Source organism: Carcharhinus amblyrhynchos, chromosome 26 (genome assembly GCF_965287045.1).
Source record: "Carcharhinus amblyrhynchos chromosome 26, sCarAmb.v2.hapA, whole genome shotgun sequence".
In the NCBI taxonomy this organism is placed as follows: Eukaryota; Metazoa; Chordata; class Chondrichthyes; order Carcharhiniformes; family Carcharhinidae; genus Carcharhinus; species Carcharhinus amblyrhynchos.
In genome coordinates this window covers 12,883,482-12,896,213 of record NC_137349.1, presented here as the reverse complement: position 1 = coordinate 12,896,213, position 12,732 = coordinate 12,883,482, and the positions used below count along the sequence as shown (strand labels likewise).

Sequence of the window (12,732 nt, the reverse complement as noted above, 5' to 3'; positions counted from 1 at the left end):
CATTCAATAAGATCATGGCTGATCTGAAGTGGATCAATTCCACCTGCCTGCTCCGCATAACCCTTAATTCCCTTATTGATCAGAAATCTATCTACCCGTGACTTAAACATATTCAACAAGGTAGCCTCCACCACTTCAATGGGCAGAGAATTCCAGAGATTCACTACCCTCTGAGAGAAGAAGTTCCTCCTCAACTCTGTTTTAAACTGACCGCACCCCCCCCCCACCTCTTACTTTGAGGCTGTGCACTCTAGTTCTGGTTTCCTTTCTAAGTGGAAAGAATCTCTCTACCTCTAACCTATCTAGCCCCTTCATTATCTTACATGTCTCTAACAGTGTAGAGCTCCCTCAGTACTGCACTGGGAGAGTTGGTTAGGTCAGTTGGCAGGATCACAGAATCCTACAGTGCAAAACAAGGCCATTTGGCTCATCGATACTGCACCGAACACAATCCCATCCAGGCCCTAAACCCGTAACCCCATGCATTTACCCCAGCTAGTCCCCTGGCACCAAGGGGCAATTTACAATGGCCAATCCACCTAAGCCACACATCTTTGGACCGTGGGAGGAAACCCATGCAGACATGGGGAGAATGTGCAAACTCCACACAGACAGTGACCCAAGCTGGGAATCGAACCCAGGTCTCTGGCGCTGTGAGGCTGCAGGGATAACCACTGTGCCACCCCCTAGGATGGCTGGTTTGTGATGCAGAGTGACACCAACAGCATGGCTTCAATTCTCGCACCAGTTGACGTTATTCACGCAGGCCCCAATTTCTCAACCTTGCCCCTTGCCTGAGGTGTACTGACCCTCAGGTTAACTCACCACCGGCCAGCTCTCTGACCACATAACCTCTCTGTCACAAAAATCACCTTCTTCTATATCTAGATGTGTGGGTTAGGTAGATTGGACATGGTAAATTACCCCTGAGTGTCAGGGTGATTAGCAGGATATATGCATAGGGTTGCAGGGATAGGGCCTGAGTTGGATAGGCCAAATGGCTGCGTTCTACACTGCAGAGATTCTATGATTCTAGAGTATTCTCCATCTCCACCTGTGCCTCACCTCATTTTCTACTGAAATCCTGATTCATGCTTCTGTTATCTCCAAACTCAGCTGTTCCACACTCTCTCACTGATGCCTCACCCTCTGTAAATCTCAACTCACCCAAAACTCTGCTGCTTATATCCAAAATCACCTCAAATCCTGTTCGCCCATCATCCTGACAACAACTGGCTCCCAGTTAGACAATGTCTCAGTTTTAAAATTCTCATCCATATGGTTAAATCACCCTTTACTTTCTCTGTGACCTCCTCTAGCCCAAAACTCCAAGATCTCTGCACTCTTCCAACGATGGCCTTTTGAACATCCCTGATTTTAATCTTACACCATTGGCAGCTGTTCCGTCAACTGCCTGGGCCCGAAGATCTGGAAGCCCTTCTCCCCTCCCCACAACCTCAAAACCTCTCCATTCTGCTTTCCTCCTTTAGACACCCCTTAATATCCATCCGTTTGGCAAGCTTTTAGAACCCTCCCCTTATATCTCCTTCGGTGTCTCAGTATCTGATTTTGTTCGATGATCATTCCTGTTAAATGTCTTGGGACATTTTATGAAGTTAAAAGGTGTTATATAAATGCAAGTTGTTGTTGAGTTTTACAATGGGGTTAGGAGGGGGAATGATGTGCCCTTGCAGAGGGAGGGCACTGACAGCACAGGCCTCTGATTCTCCCAGCTACATCACTCCTCACCCCCACCATTTCCCTCCGTCACTGCTACCTGACTTAATGTGTCCACTCCTGCTATTTAGCCATGTTGATGTTTCAAGTGCCTTAACCCTTTAAAATAAAGATGACTTGTGTTAACCGGAGAACTGTAAACTGGGCAAAGGGGGTCTGGACTCAACCTGAAACAGCAGCAATTAAACAGTGACCCTTTGCTGACCTTCCAGCTCAGTTTCCGTGGTCTTGTTGACATCATTGTAAAACTGCATGAATTGGGTGAACAGTGGGAGCTGTTTAATCGCTCACAATGAGTGACGTGACTGAGTGAAACCAAAGTTACAGTCAGGTTAATCAGTAATTGAGCAGAAACTAAACTTATCAAAATACAAACAGAGTTTAGTGTTATAATGGGGCAATTGGCAGGCATTCCAGCTCAACCTTGATAAGACTAGGTGGCGAGTGTGAACTCCATCAACATGGGCCTTGTTCATTATCTCCCAGCAGCAAACAGCAGGAGCTGGTGGTGAGGGGAAGTCACCGCCATCCGGCCTGAGTTCCGGCCTGTTGGCACGGTGGCACAGTGGTTAGCACAGCTGCCTCACAGCACCAGGGACCTGGGTTCAATTCCTGCCTTGGGTCACTGTGTGGAGCTTGCACATTCTCCCTGTATTTGCATGGGTTTCCTCCGGGTGCTCCGGTTTCCTCCCACAGTCTGAAAGATGTGCTGGTTAAGTGCATTGGCCATGCTAAATTCTCCCTCAGTGTACCCGGACAGGCGCTGGAGTGTGGCAACTGGGGGATTTTCACAGTAACTTCATTGCAGTGTCAATGTAAACCTACTTGTGACTAATAAATAAGCTTTATTTTACCTCTTGATGGTTTCAGCCTGATTAGTGGAGGAATTGCCAGAGGAATAAGGCAGGGAGGGTAATGGGTCTGGCAGATTGCTCAGTTGGCATTGTCACTGATCGAATATTTTGTTTGCAGATTAAGATGAGCCCAGGTTCTACTCACAGTTTGAATGGGTTTATCACAGGCAGGGCAGTAGGCTAGCTGTTGTAACTGACCTTTCCACTTTAACCATGTCTTGGAAAGTTTTCATTTGTGGACAGCAGGATCTAAACTCACTGTGACATTTCTGGAATTCCCTCTCTAAATCTCTCTTCTCCTTTAAGACACTTCTTCAAATCTACTTCTGATTACCTCACCTGTCCCAATATCTCTTTAAGTAGAACAATATCTCAGTTCTCCTGGTGACGAATCATCATCGGCCTGAAATGTTAACTCTGCTTCAGAGCTGCTCAACATTTCCCGTTCTTGTTAATGTCTTTGCCCGTTTTACACTTCTGTAAAATACCCTGGGACTTTCTGACCAATGTTAAAGGTGCTATACAAACGTACGCTGGTTGAATAATCCACCCACCATTCTTAGGTGAGGTATTGAAGGATCAGCAGGTGTGGAATGATATTCTCCCACTCTGATTTGAATAATGGAAATTGAGTAATGAAAATTTGAGACTGGTCCACTACTGTTTTTATAAAGACTCTGACATAATAAAATGTGCAGTTTCAGGGGGTGTGAGTTTCATCCTCAAGGAGGGGAAAAGCTCGGAATCGGCAAGGTGAGCCTAAATGACAGCACGTCCTTGCGTGTGATTTCAATTCACCTGCGTGTGTGTGTACAGGCAGCTGATAAATCCAGTCACTGACCTCTGTGCCAATTCACAAACAACAAACAACTTCCAAGTATTTCTACCAGGACCTCAAGTCGAGCAAAGTGGGAGGACCAATGAATGTTTCTGTTTGGAAGTCTGTACATTGGTATTGGGTCTTGTGTTGAAAAGAACAAAAAATTACAGCACAGGAACAGGTCCTTCGGCTCTCCAAGCTTGCACCGACCATGCTGCCCAGCTTAACTAAAACCCCCTACCCTTCCGGGGACCCTCTATTCCCACCCTATTTATATATTGGTCAAGCCGCCCCTTAAAAGTTATTACCATATCCGCTTCCACTACCTCCCCCAGCAACGAGTTCCAGGCTCCTTTGTCTCAAGGAATGACCATAAGACATAAGAGCAGAATTAGGCCACTCAGCCCATTGAGTCTGCTCCACCATTCAATCATGGCTGATATTTTTCTCATTGCCATACTCCTGCCTTTTCCCCATAATCTCTGATGCCCTTATTGATAAAGAACCTATCTATCTCTGTCTTAATGACACTCAATGACCTGGAATGAGACAAGATCAATGGCTGGATAGGGTTCACAATAGCACTGAGTATATATAAGGCCAAGAAGGAGATTGGATGGATGTAGAGAGTCTAAGATAGGAGAGGGTGGACATGGGATTTGGAGGGAAGGGATTGATAAGCCAATTGGACTTTCTCAATTCGTGTTTTCTGAAGTTTTGTGCGTGAAGCTGCTAACTTCTGCCAAATTCTGTTCACCAGCGTTGAGTCGAGGCTGCCTTTAGCTTAGGACACAATTGATAGGAGAAGAAAAGGTTAAACTTATTGTGTGATAAACTCAGAATTGGGTCCAACAAGAGAGAACACCCCATCTCATTCAAAACCAAAAAAAAATGCTGGAAAATCTCAGCAGGTCTGACAGCACCTGTGGAGAGAGAATAGAGCCAATGTTTTGTGCCTAGATGCAAAATGCTGAACTTAACTAAAACCTCCTACCCTTCTGGGGATCATGATGGGATAATGCAAAATACTGCGGACGTTGGTATCAGACATAAAACCAGAAAAATGCTGGAAAACCTCACCAGGTCTAACAGCCTGTGTCACCCTGTGTCTTCAACTCTGACAAAGGGTCATCTAGACGCGAAACATTGGCTCTATTCTCTCTCCACAGATGCTGTCAGACCTGCTGAGATTTTCCAGCATTTTTTTGGTTTTGAATGAGATGGAGTGTTCTCTCTTGTTGGAACCAATTGTGAATTTATCACACTATAAGAGAAAACTTTTCTCTTCCTATCAATTGTGTCTTGAGTCAAAGATGGCCTCGACTCAACACTGGTGAACAGAATTTGGCAGAAGTTAGCAGCCTCACGCACAAAACTTCAGAAAACACGGATTGAGAAAGTCCAATTGGCTTATCAATCCTTTCCCTCCAAATCCCATGTCCACCCTCCCCTATCATAGACTCTCTACATCCAACAGATCTCCTTCTTGGCCTTGTGCATACTCAGTGCTATCATGAACCCTATCCAGCCATTGGTCTTGCGTGTTAGAGTTTGGGTAAATGATCTGTGATTCCCAAAATGATTAGAGCAGACTCCAGAAATCCACCAATTGTCAAATATTGGATCCTGGCCACGGAGAACATTCCATTGCTGTCCCTTGCTCCCAATCGCAAGACTCAGCACGTCCTCCATGATATCTGATCTATCTCTCCACCCTCTAATCTCAATATTTATCCATTTTTGCTGGGCTGAACATTACACACCCAGGTCAACCTCAGCAAGTCGCTGTGCGAACTCCTCATTCTGGGAGCCAGCTCTCTCCTTTAATCAAAATGGTTTCGCTGAGATTCACCAACTCAGGGCTGACCGATAGTTGAACCAGGAATGCTTCAAGGGCTTGCTTACCCATTCTTCCACGTTCGGCCCCACCTCTTCGTCAGCAAAGCCTTTTTCCCAGAGGATATTCGGTTTGCCGTATTTCCAGATTTTCCGTCGCACTCTTTGAGCGAAGAAGGCAATGATACAAAACATCAGCGCCACCAGAAATCCACAAACAATCGCTATAGCCTATCGACAGGAAACAGACAGGGATGGGATTAGCATTGTCTGCATAACGTACACAATTACTCGCAAAACTGTTGATGCTTTTCATTTCCTTTCATTCTCTCAGTCTCTAAACCTCTCTGTCCATGCCTTTTGCGCAGTCTGAATGTGTGGGGGTCTGACTCCGCCACTCCACATCTGACTCCGCCAGCCCACACCACATCAGTCACTGTTACTCCACATCTGTCTCTGCTTTTCTGTTGATGTCTCACTCTTTCCATCTATTCTCTCTCTTTGTCTTGAATGTCTCTCCCTATATTTGTTTCTGTCTCTATCTCTCTGTTTGTCAACCGTTGTCTCTTTCTTCTTCTCGGTCTCTGTGCCTTACTCTCTGTCACTCTCTCTCCCAAGTTTCTCAGTCCCTGACTCTTGTCCCTTTCCCTATTTGTGTCTGTGTATCTTTTCTTCTTCCTCGCTGTCTCTGTGTCAATGTTGTCATTTATCCTTGTGACTGTTTTTATTTCTATCTCTGGATCTCTCTCCATCTTGCTCTGCTTGTGGCTTTATCTCACTCTACTTCTCTCTGTCTACATCTCTCTGCCTTTCAGTCTCTGTCTTTTCCCACTGCTCCCTCTGCTCCGTCTTTCCCCTCTCTCACATTTTCCCGAACACTCTTTCTCATTGTGCCTTGAAAAGAATTCCAGGGTGCATCACAAGGGTCTTATCATTCAAAATTTGACAAGGAGATATAAGTATAACATAATAGCTCCAGGAGTCAGCTGTGAAGGGACAGTGCTTTATTGCACAAAATGAAATAAAGCAAAATCACAAGTCTGTGGTGAACACAAAAAGATCCCAAACAGGATAATACAATAATGGACCCGCTCAGGGGCCTGCTTTATATAGGGCTCGATATGAGTTCCACCTGGTAAGGTAATTACCAATCACCAGGGAGCTGATACTCTGAGTCCGACAGAGAGGTCAGTCACTGATTCCCCATGCAAGTCCTGGGAGTTATCACGGACAGGTGGTCAAATGTTCAGTTTAAAGAGAAGAATGAGATAAAGATGCACTGATGTTTAGGGTTGGAATTCCAGAGTTGGACAGCTCAAGGCCAGCAATGGGAAAGAATGGGGGGGGGGGGGGGGGAGGGATTACAATTGGGATGCTGAAGAGGCCAGAATTGGAGGATTCCAGATGCTTTATAGAGCTGGAGGTTACAGAGGTAGGGAGAGGTGAGGCTTTAAAGGGATTTGAAAACAAGGATGAAAATTTTCAACATTGAGGTTTTTCTGGATAGAGTTAAAGTAGGTCAGTGATCATTGTACGGACTTCACGTCAAAAACATCTTTGCTCCTTTCCTCGTTCTTCTAACAATTTGTTTTATGAAGTCAAGAGCCTCATTTCAACCTGATCAATAGTTGACTCAGGATTAAAGAAAGCAGTCTCTGAACAGCTGAACAACTCCACTAATAGCAATCTGACTGCAAGCATTTGTTTGGAGAGGATCAAGACCATTCATCTACTTCCTGGGACAGGAGCTCATGGGTCAGACCCTCTTGGCAATGTCTATTTTGGCCAATTATATATCTAGGTTACCCACACACCATGGGCACCTTTCTCCTCTCAACATGGGTCGCTTTGCCCAGTTTAATGTGGATTGGCCCAGAGTAGTGTTACCAATTCTGATTGGTTATTTCATAGAGAATTCATCGCATGATCTCTCCCCCCTCCAAATGTCCTACCCCCATACTCCCACCATTGGTTGCCTGACATGGCTATCAACATGATCCACCCACCACCTTCCCATAGTCAATTAGTAGTCAAGGGGCAGTACGATGGCACAGTGGTTAGCACTGCTTCCTCACAGCGCCAGGGTCCCGGGTTCAATTCCCAGCTTGGGTCACAGTCTGTGCAGAGTCTGCACATTCTCTCCATGTCTGCATGGGTTTCCTCCGGGTGCTCCGGTTTCCTCCCAGAGTCTGAAAGACGAGCTGGTTAGGTGTATTGGCTGTGCTAAATTCTCCCTCAGTGCACCCAAATAGAGTGTGGCGGCTAGGAGATTTTCACAGTAACTTCATTGCAATGTTAATGTTAGCCTACTTGTGACACTAATCGATAAACTTAATTGTTCAATCCACATTTCGCCTCATCTCCAACATCTTTAGAACTAATAAATGAAAATAGCTAAAAATAAAAACTGAAAAAAAACACCCAAAACACGGCATCTGAGACAGTGCAGCCTTCCCTTCATCTGGTACTGGGAGTGTCAGCCTGGATTGTGTGCCCAATGGGGCTAAGTGAACCCATGACCTCTGACACAGAGGTGAAAGAGAAAAAGAGCGAGAGTGCACTGCCCACTAAGGCGTGGTTAATCACAGAGTCTGTTTTCATCTTTAGAATCACCGTTGAAATGCCTCTACTTCTTTTCCAAATGAGTTCATTGACATGTGAATAATTGCTTTCACGGAGTTCCTGTTCTATTTAAGAATTGCTTTGCTCCCCGATAAAGGTCTCGTTTGTTAAACAGGGCCCACACCTTGCTCACTGAGCGGGGGGCTGCTACCAATTTGAACGGATCCCACAGATGGAAACAGTAAATGCTGAAAGGAGTCAGTATCTTGAGAGAGTGCAGGTTGGCATGGCAACTTGAGGAGATTGTGTTTTTCTTAAACACTTCTATTTTGCAGTGGCTATTAACTTACTTTCCTCTTGTTAATGACATAAAATAGAGGAGAACGGGCCACATATCCTTCCGCCTGGTTCTGCCTTTCAATAACATCTTCCATCTCAACTCCACTTTCCCTTCCAATCCTCAAATCTCTTGGTTTCCTTACAAATATGTGAGGTTTTGTGCTTTTCTTGTGATTTTCGCCATTGGTCCTTTCCCAAAGAACATAAAAGCACAGCGTTTTACAAAATAATCTTGCTGAATATGCAAATACCACAGAGCCCCTCATCCACTTTGGAGAGTTCATTCCAACAGACCTGTGAGGCATGACCCACTTTCTCAAACTCTACTGACACTTTCCCATCCAGTGAATGTTTTTAGTGTCTCCCATAAACCTGTCTCAAACATTTCCCCCACAGGCCTGGACAGGCTAAGGACCGAATTCGATTCATTCCTACCTTTGTCTGTTAAGATTACGGAAGTGTCAGGAGTGATCTCGGAATCTACTGATTAGAAGCTGATGTTTATCAGGTTTGACTCACTCCGTAACCAGCACATCAGTAGCTGATTCAATGCACTGTCCAACGTGGAACAAGAGTGAACCAAGAATTGGCTTTGAGATGGTGCTTTTTCACAAATTCATTCATGAGACACGGGCCAGCATTTATTGCCCATCCTTAGTTGCCCTTGAGATGGTGATGGCAAAATGTGCAGCCATTTCAGAGGGCAGCAGAGGCAGAGTACAGGAATGAGACGAAGAATCTGGTGAATTGATTTCTCGCTCAGTGTCAACAAAACGAAGAAGATAGTCATTCACTTCAGGAAGTGTAGTGAAGAACATGCCCCTATCTACAACAACAGGGATGAAGTAGAAAGGAGCGAGAGCTTCAAGTTTTTAGATCACCCACAACCTGTCCTGGTCTCCCCATGTCGATGTTATAGTTAAGAAAGCCCACCAATGCTTCTACTTTCTCAGAAGGCTAAGGAAATTTGGCCTGTCAGCTACGACTTTCACCAACTTTTACAGGTGCACCATAGAAAGCATTCTTTCAGGTTGTGTCACAGCTTGGTATGGCTCCTGCTCTGCCCAAGGCCATAAAAAGGTCATGAATGGCCAGTCCATCACGCAGATCAGCCTCCCATCCATTGACTCTGTCTACACTTCCCGCTGCCTCGGCAAAGCAGCCAGCATAATTAAGGACCCTATGCACCCCGGACATTCTCTCTTCCACCTTCTTCCGTCAGGAAAAAGATACAAAAGCCTGAGGTCACATAACAAACAACTCAAGAACATCTTCTTCCCTGCTGCTGTCAGACTTCTGAATGGACCTACCTTGTATTATTTTGATCTTTCTCTACTCCCTAGCTATGACTGTAATACTACATTCTGCACCCTCCCATTTCTTTCTCTATGAATGGTATGCTTTGTCTATAGAGCGCGTAAGAAACAATACTTTTCACTGTAAATACATGTGACAATAATAAATCAAATCAAATCAGTTGAAGTCAACCACATTGAAGTGGTCCTGGAGTGACATGTAGGCCAGACCGGGGAAAGGCAGCAGATTTCCTTCCCTAAAAGACATTAGTGAACCAGATGGGTTTTTTCTGAAAATTGACAACGATTTCATGGTCATCAGTAGATTCTTAATTTCAGATTTTTTAAATTGAATTTAAATTCCACCAGCTGCCATGGTGGGATTCGAACCTAGGTCCCCAGAACATTAACTGAGCTTCTGGATTAACTGTCTTGCAATAATACCACTAGGCCAAAGCTGCCTATAATAAAATGATCAATGAGTCTAGCACTTTATTCCAGATTTATTCATTAATTGAATTTAAATTCCTCGTGTGGGATTTGAAGTCTTGCCTCCAGAGCATCAGCCTCTGGGTTACTCATAGAACATAGAACATTACAGCGCAGTACAGGCCCTTCGGCCCTCGATGTTGCGCCGACCAGTGGAACCAATCTAATGGCCCTCTAACCTAAACTATTCCAATGTTATCCATATGCCTATCCACTGACCATTTGAATGTCCTTAAAGTTGGTGAGTCCACAACTGCTGCAGGCAGGGCATTCCACGACCTTACTACCCTCTGAGTAAAGAACCTACCTCTGACATCCGTCCTATAATTACTACGCCTTAATTTAAAGCTACGTCCCCTTGTGTTAGCCATCACCATCCAAGGGAAAAGGCTCTCACTGTCCACCCTATCCAATCCTTTGATCATCTTGTATGCCTCAATCAGGTCACCTCGTAACCTTCTTCTCTCCAATGAAAATAACCTCAAGACCCTCAGCCTTTCCTCATAAGACCTTCCCACCATACCAGGCAACATCCTGGTAAACCTCCTCTGCTCCCTTTCCAATGCCTCCACAGGCAGCAACACGAGCTCGTTGTTGATCAACACCCTGGAGGCACCTCATCATTACACAACCAATTGAAAAGTGAACAGAACTATTCATTGGATTCCGGTCAGTCTTTCCTTCTCACATTTGATGATTTGAGAAACAAAGCGAGTTGTTCCACTGGTTTTTTTTTTCTCCTGGGTTGCTCATAGCAATTTTTTGAAGAGATAAACTGCCAATTCCAGGAGAGTTCAGGGCAATCCTAATCTAGAGGCACTCACATGAAATCCTGTGCCACTTATTATTGATTTGATTTATTATTGTCGCATGTATTAACATACAATGAAAAGTATTGTTTCCTGTGCTTGGCTTTTGGTTTGGAGATCAGATTCAAGTGTGCTATCAAAACTCTTATCTATTTACTGAATCTTTGCCATGTTGTTAATGCCTTGCAGATACTCCTGCTTGTCTGTCCGCCTTGCCCTGCCAGCTTGATACTCATCAGGTTACATGTTCACATGTTGAACGGACCCTTCCTGGCATTGCTCTTCCCTGTTTGCATCCATTCGAAACATAAGTATATTACATTCAGCACATCCTCATGTATGTTATACAGACAAAGCATACCATTCATAGAGAAGGAAACAAAACAGTGCAGAATGTAGTGTTACAGTCATAGCTAGGGTGTAAGAGAAAGATCAACTTAGTGTGAGGCAAGTCCATTCAAACGTCTGACAACAGCACAGAAGAAACTGTTCTTGAGTTGGTTGGTGCATGACCCCAGACTTCTGTATCTTTTTCCCCACGGAAGAAGGTGGAAAAGAGAATGTCTGGGGTGCGTGGGGTCCTTAATTACGCTGGCTGCTTTTCTGAGGAACTGTGGACAGAATGAATAGATGGGAGGCTGGTTGACCTCTCTCTAGCACGAGACGCAAGTACTTATTAGCTACCGTCAGCATGGCTTTGTGAGTGGAAAATCATGTCTCACAAATTTGATTGAGTTTTTCAAAGGGGTAATTAAGAAGGTAGATAAGGACACTGAAGTTGATATTGTCTACATGGAATTTAGCAAGGCCTTTGACAAGGTTCCGCACGATAGGTTGCTCTATAAGGTTAAGTCTCACGGGATCCAGGGCAAGGTATCCAAATGGATACAAAATTGGCTTCTTGGCAGAAGTTGTAGAGTTGTTTTCCAAACTGGAGGCCTTTGACCAGCGGTGTGCCTCAGGGATCAGCACTGGGTCAACTGTTATTTGTCATTTATATTAATGATTTAGATGAGAATAAAGGAGGCATGGTTAGTAAGTTTGCAGATGACAGTAAGATTGGTGGCATAGTGGACAGTGAAAAAGGTTATCTCCAATTGCAACGGGATCTTGATCAATTGGGCCAGTGGGCTGATGAATGGCAGATGGAGCTTAATTTAGACAAATGAGAGGTGATGCATTTTGGTAGACTGAATTAGGGCAGGACTTACTCAGTTAATGGTAGGGCATTGGGGAAAGTTACAGAACAAAGAAATCGAGGGGTACAGGTTCATAGCTCCTTGAAAGTGGACAGAGTGGTGAAGAAGGCATTCGGCATGCTTGGTTTCATCGGTCAGAAAACTGAATACAGGAGTTGGAATGTCTTATTGAAGTTCTACAAGACATTGGTGAGGCTACAATTGGAATACTGTGTGCAATTCTGGTCGCCCTATTATGGAAAGGATATTATTAAGCTAGAAAGAGTGCAGAAAAGATTTACTAGGATGCTACCAGGACTTGATGGATTGAGTTATAAGGAGAGGCTGGATAGACTGGGACTTTTTCCTTTGGAGCGTAGGAGACTGAGGGGTGATCTTATAGAGTTCTATAAAATAATGAGGGGCATAGACAAAGCAGATAGTTAATATAGTTTCCTAAAGGTAGGAGAGTCTAAAACTAGATGGCATAGGTTTAAGGTGAGAGGGGAGTGATACCAAAGTGTCCAGAGAGGCAATTTTTTCACACAGAGGCTGGTGAGTGTCTGGTACAAGCTGCCAGAGGTAGTAGTGGAGGCGGGTGTAATTTTGTCATTTAAATAGCATTTAGACAGGTACATGGGTAAGATGCGTATACAGGGATATAGGCCAAATGCGGGCAATTGGGGCTAGCTTAGGGATTTAAAAAAAGGCTGCATAGATAAGTTAGGCCAAAAGGGTCTGTTTCTGTGCTGTAAACTTCAATGACTCCATGACTACATTGAGGTCATTATTGGACATCTACTGAAACCCTGG

The 12,732-nt window shown here is 44.5% G+C and overlaps 1 protein-coding gene across 1 annotated transcript in view; it reads right to left on the bottom strand.

The window, feature by feature from the left end:
- The window catches only part of LOC145358900 (uncharacterized), a 54,937-nt gene that overhangs the window by 14,189 nt on the left and 28,016 nt on the right, over positions 1-12,732 (bottom strand). Inside the window, exon 8 of the mRNA XM_080213274.1 lies at positions 5,317-5,478. Within this exon, the coding sequence (XP_080069400.1) occupies positions 5,317-5,478 (162 nt within the window). The remainder of the gene's footprint in view (positions 1-5,316; positions 5,479-12,732) is intronic.